This window comes from Geospiza fortis, unplaced genomic scaffold (assembly GCF_000277835.1).
Source record: "Geospiza fortis unplaced genomic scaffold, GeoFor_1.0 scaffold1828, whole genome shotgun sequence".
Lineage (NCBI taxonomy): Eukaryota > Metazoa > Chordata > Aves > Passeriformes > Thraupidae > Geospiza > Geospiza fortis.
The window spans coordinates 72,228-77,578 of NW_005054734.1; the positions used below are offsets into that span (position 1 = coordinate 72,228).

The window sequence follows — 5,351 nt, forward strand, 5'->3', positions numbered from 1 at the left end:
TGCGAGTGTGCGAGGGCTGCGAGTGTGCGAGGGCTGCGAGTGTGAGTGTGCGAGGGCTGAGTGTGCGAGGGCTGTGAGTGTGCGCGGCTGTGAGTGTGAGTGTGCATGGCTGTGAGTGTGAGAGGGCTGCGAGTGTGAGTGTGCACGGCTGTGCGTGTGTGAGGGCTGTGAGTGTGCGAGGGCTGTGAGTGTGAGTGTGCGCGGCTGTGAGTGTGCACGGCTGTGAGTGTGCGTGTGTGAGGGCTGTGAGTGTGCACAGCTGTGAGTGTGCACGGCTGTGAGTGTCCAGCCCCAGGGAATGCTCATGGGGCTGGGGCCGTGCCTCTGCCACCTCCCTGGTGCCACAGGGAACCTCCCGGGGATGCAAAGGGCAGAGGAAGCAGCGGGTAATGATTGAGAGGGGCTGGTTTAATGATTCCTTCCCATCCCAGAGTTGTGTTCTCATGGATTCTCCTGGGGGTTTTTTGAGGAAAATCAGCTCCATGGCTCCCAATGGCTCTGAAAATTCTCTTTTCCAGCATTTTCCAGGCTCCACGGGGAGAGGTGGATGAGCTTCCCCATCCCCATGGAGCTGGGTTGGGTTTTCCTCTTCTCCCTCTGGGATTTTTTTTGTCTGACCCTTTTTTCCATGCGGGATAAAGCAGGGACTTAAGTCAACAGCAGAGGGAATTAAAGCGGTTTTTAAGCCCAGTCCAAACACACAAATGTGGCCCAAATGTTTGTTTTCTCCGGGTGTATTTAGAGATAAGTGGCTTTTAAAAATAAAGCGTGTTTGAGGTGCTGGGGAGGAGCTGGGTGCTCCTGGACAGCTCCAACCAAACATTTTCTGCTGGGAGATTGTGGCCAGGGTGTCCATGGAGCTGGAAATTCAGGCTATGGAAGCAGGGCCCTTTCCCTGATGTGCTAAACAGGGTGCAAACAGAGCCTGATGTCACCCCAGGGCCTCCAGAAAATCAGAATTTGGAGTGTTTGTGAGGCAAAAAATGCTTACATTTTCAATGATCCTGATGGGAATCCCTGGATTTTATTCTTTGGGATTGGCAGGTTGATGAGGGAGGAACAGGCCACATCCCACCCTGGCTGTCCCCAGATTCTGGGGAGCTGTCCCTGTTTTGTGGGGAGCCCCTAATGAGGGAAGTGCTTTAATTTGTACCAGCAGCCAATTAATTACCCAGGAAGGGCTGGCAGGTTGCTGGGCAGCAGTTCCAGGGGGTTTTCTCCAGGTTTTCTCCACGTTTTCCCCACAGGAGTTAACGTGTAAACAGCCCCGTTAGCAAATCCTGCCTGCATTAACCAAAACTGACCCAGACAGGCTAAAAATAGCTAAAAATGGACTTTGCCGCTGGAAAAATGAGGGAGGACGAAGGGTTGGGGTTATTTTTAGGTGGAAGAAGGGAATCAGGAAGGTTTTGAGGCCTTGTTTTCCACAGGGTGCTGGAATTCAGGGCTGGGAATGTGGGGTAGGGAGGAAGAAGAGGAAGACGAGCAAGGCAGACCCTTGAGCTGGGGATAATTTGGACTCTTCTCCACCTCTGGAATTTGGGGTTTGTCCCAGTTTGGGGCAGGAGGAGCTGGGTCTGCCCAGCTGAGGGGTTTGGCGACCCCAACTCTCCCAGCCCTGTGTCAGGCCCAGGTCACCACGTGGCGTTTCCAGCCCCCAGCTTGGGCAAATATTTGTGGTTTTCTGCCTGTCTGGGGACAAGCAGGGCAGAGAAAATCCCCCCAGGCCTTGGGATTTGGGAATTCTCAGCCAGGGCCTGTCCCCTCCTCACAGGGTGGCCTGGGAAATCCGGCCTTTCCCACCTGCTGGGACGCCAAAAAATGTGGAATTACCCCTTCACTGCCTTCTCCCAGCTGCCTGTCCCTCAGCGATGTCAGGGCTCCCTTGGATCCTTCCCTAATAATCCCTAAAAACGGGATTTCTAGCAGCTCCTGCTCTCTGCGCAGCGCCGGGTGGGTGACCCCGAGCAGGCCCCTGTGGATCTGATGCTTTCTGTGGTAAAAACTGGCAAGGGGAAATGGCAAAATCCTGATTTTCCTCCCCGATGGTGGAGGTGGGAGCAACTTTGCAGCCCCTCCTGAGGTGTCCCAGGCCCCTGTGAGGTTGTGCAAGGCTGGGGAATGGAAAATGGAGAATGGAAAATCGCCCTCGGCCAAAGGAGCCGGCGAGGCCGAGGCCTCCTTGCCTCGAGCTCCTCCCGCTGACCTCTCGCCCCAAATTCCACCTTGGCCCTCCCAGCACGGGGTCCCTGCGCCAGAACACTCAGAAACAGCCCCTGGGGTGTCCCTGCAGAAAGGGCTGAGGAAAGGGAACTCCTTTTTCCTTTCCTCCTCCTCCAAACAGAGCTTTGAGGGGGCTCTGCTGTGGCCCCAGAGATTTCTGCAGCTCCCCGCTGCCTTTGTCCCTCCCAGCCCCTCTGAGGCTGCTCAGGGCTTGCAGTGGTTGATCAAAAAGTGAAGATTTGAGCCCAAATTGCCCTCAGCTGCTCCTTTTCCCAGAACAAACAGGCCCAGCCTTGCGTGGAGCCCAACCTTTGGCCGCTGCTGAGCGCCGCCACCCCAATAAAAGCCATAAATCCCCAGCCCTGAGTGCCTTGACCTTAAAAATGAGATTAAATCTGCCCTGAAGCAGCGCTGGACACCCCTGGTGGCAGCTGGGAGCCGAGGGTTTGGGGATTTGAGAGGGCTGAGCAAACAGGGAGGGAGCAGAGCGGGCACGGCTGGCGCGGCCTCGGTGCCCCCAGAGCCTCCCCTGAAAGCACCAAAAACCTCCTGGGCACGGCAGGAAACCGGGGCCAAGCTGTTGTAGGGGCACAAAGGGATTTTCCAGGGGCTGGGTGTGGCATCCAGCAGCTCCAATCCCTACTTCTGCCCCTCTTCCTCTCCCAGTCATCCTTACTGACGAGGAGGTGCAGAGGAAGAGGGAGATGATCCTGAAGAGGAAGGAGGAGGAAGCCCTGAGGGAAAGCCTCAAACCCAAACTCTCAGAGGAGCAGCAGAAAGTCATCGACATCCTGCTCGAGGCCCATCGCAAAACCTATGACCCCACCTACGCTGACTTCACCAAATTCCGGGTACTGACGCCAAAAAATCTCTTTCATCCCTCAAATTCCCCCTGCAAAATCCACAGACCCCTCTGCCAGCCCTGTTCCTCAAGAACTTTTCTCTGCTTTCTCCCCCAGCCCCCTGTGAGGAGCCACCCCAGCAGCAGAGGGGCCACAAAATCCTCGTCCCTGCTCACCCAGGACCTGTCCTCGGAGGATTCCTCGGATCTCTTCAGCTCCGAGGCCTTCAGCACATTCCCAGGTGTGCCCCAGCTCCTCCTGGCCCCAAACTGGGACTGGGAGCCAGGGAGGGACCCCAGGACTCGGCTTGGGCTGGAGGTGACACCTCAAACCTCCCCAAATCCCAGGGGAGGTGAAGGGCTGTGCCAGAGCCCAAATTAACCCTGGCACGAGGCTCTGCCCTGCTCCTCTTCCTCCTCATCCCACATTCCCAGACCGGGATCCCAACCCAACACCCTGTGGAGAACCTGGCCTCAAAAGCCCCCAGATTCCCTGCCCCCACCCCTCCAGGGGTCAGAAATGCAGCCCCTCGACCCAGATTTGGGGTTGCGGAGCCTCTGTTCGGCTCTGGGGGGCTCACCGGGGTGCTCAGAGCGCTGTCCCCGCAGACCCCGCGGAGCCGCCGCCGTTCCCCAGCCTGGCGCTGCAGGAGGAGCAGGACGAGAGCTCCTCGGTCAACCTGGAGTTCTCCCAGCTCTCCATGCTCCCACACCTGGCTGACCTGGTCAGCTACAGCATCCAGAAGGTGATCGGCTTTGCCAAGATGATCCCGGGATTCAGGTGAGGCTGCGGATCCCAGATCTGGTACTTCCTGCCCCTGGGAATCCTGTGCTGCCCTTCCCAGCCATTCCTCAGCCCTGTTCCCTTCCCAGCTCTGCTCTCTGTCTCTCCCTCTCCCCGGGGTTCTCCCCTTTTTCCAATACCCTGGAAAACACACACAGATTCCACCCAGAGCTCCTGCAGCACCCGAGGGGCCCAGGAGGGGCCTCAGGCTCTGCTCATTCTAAGATTTGGGACAAAAACGCACCTTAAATAACCCCTGGAATGGGAATTCCTGGGGAGGGAGCCTCAGCTGAGGGGCTGGTGAGCAGGCTGGGGGTGGCAGCTCCTCCTGGCCCTGTCCTGTGTCCCCTGTGTCCCCTGAGCAGCCCGACCCCCACCCAGAGGGCACATCCTCCCGCAGGGATCTGTCTGTGGAGGACCAGATCGTGCTGCTCAAGTGCAGCGCCATGGAGGTGATCATGCTGCGCTCCAACGAGTCCTTCACCCTCGAGGACATGTCCTGGACCTGCGGCAGCAATGACTTCAAGTACAGGGTCAGCGACGTCACGCAAGGTGAGGGAGCCCCAGCCCCAAATCCTGAAATGCCCTACTGTCCCCGTTGGGCCTTCTCTCTGCACCTGCCTGAGAATGGGGGTGGCTCCTGCCCCAAATTCTGGGGGTTTGGGAGGTGACAAGTGGTGCTTCAAGGTCTGCAGTGGCACCTCAGTGGCTCCAGTGCCACCTCCTCAATGGCCCCAGCGCCACCCCAATGTGTCTCAAAAAATCCCCGTCCAAAGGGAAAAATCCCCTTCCAGAGGAGAAGAGCCTTTTCCAGAGCCCCCCTGAGGCCCTGTTCTCTCCACAGCCGGGCACAGCATGGACCTGCTGGAGCCACTGGTGAAGTTCCAGGTGGGGCTGAAGAAGCTGAACCTGCATGAGGAGGAGCACGTGCTGCTCATGGCCATCTGCATCCTGTCCCCAGGTAGGGACAGACCAACCCCAAACCCTAAAAACCCACAGAAGGGAGGGGGAAAACCCCAAACCCTAAAAACCCACAGAAGGGAGGGGGAAAACCCCAAATCCTAAAAACCCACAGAAGGGAGGGGGAAAACCCCAAATCCTAAAAACCCACAGAAGGGAGGGGGAAAACCCCAAATCCTAAAAACCCACAGAAGGGAGAGGAAAAACCCATAAGTACGGCTGACCCTAAAAAGGGATGAAAGGAAGGGAAAACCCCTAGACCATAAAAAGGGACAAAAGGGAAGGGAATTATCCCAAACCCTAAAAAGGGGTGAAAGGGAGGGAATCCCCCCAAACCCTAAAAAGCCCCAAAAGGGTTGGAATCTGCCCAAACCCTAAAAAGCCCCAAAAGGCAGGGAATCCCCCCAGAGCCCTAGAAAGGGGTGAAGGGGAAGGAATCCCCCCAGACCATAAAAAGGGGTGAAAGGGAAGGGAATCAGCTCAGACCACAAAAAGCCCCAAAAGGCAGGGAATCCCACCAGAGCACTGCCCTGAGCGCTGACC

General features: G+C 57.3%; 1 protein-coding gene across 1 annotated transcript in view; it reads left to right on the forward strand.

Annotated features, from left to right (window-relative positions):
• Positions 1–4,817, forward strand: part of VDR (vitamin D receptor) — a gene marked incomplete at its 3' end in the record, with an annotated part of 12,224 nt that extends 7,407 nt beyond the window's left edge. The window contains exons 4-8 of the mRNA XM_031065326.1: positions 2,890–3,074; positions 3,183–3,306; positions 3,674–3,845; positions 4,249–4,400; positions 4,693–4,817. Of these exons, the coding sequence (XP_030921186.1) occupies positions 2,890–3,074; positions 3,183–3,306; positions 3,674–3,845; positions 4,249–4,400; positions 4,693–4,817 (758 nt within the window). The remainder of the gene's footprint in view (positions 1–2,889; positions 3,075–3,182; positions 3,307–3,673; positions 3,846–4,248; positions 4,401–4,692) is intronic.
• Positions 4,818–5,351: the final 534 nt, after the last annotated feature.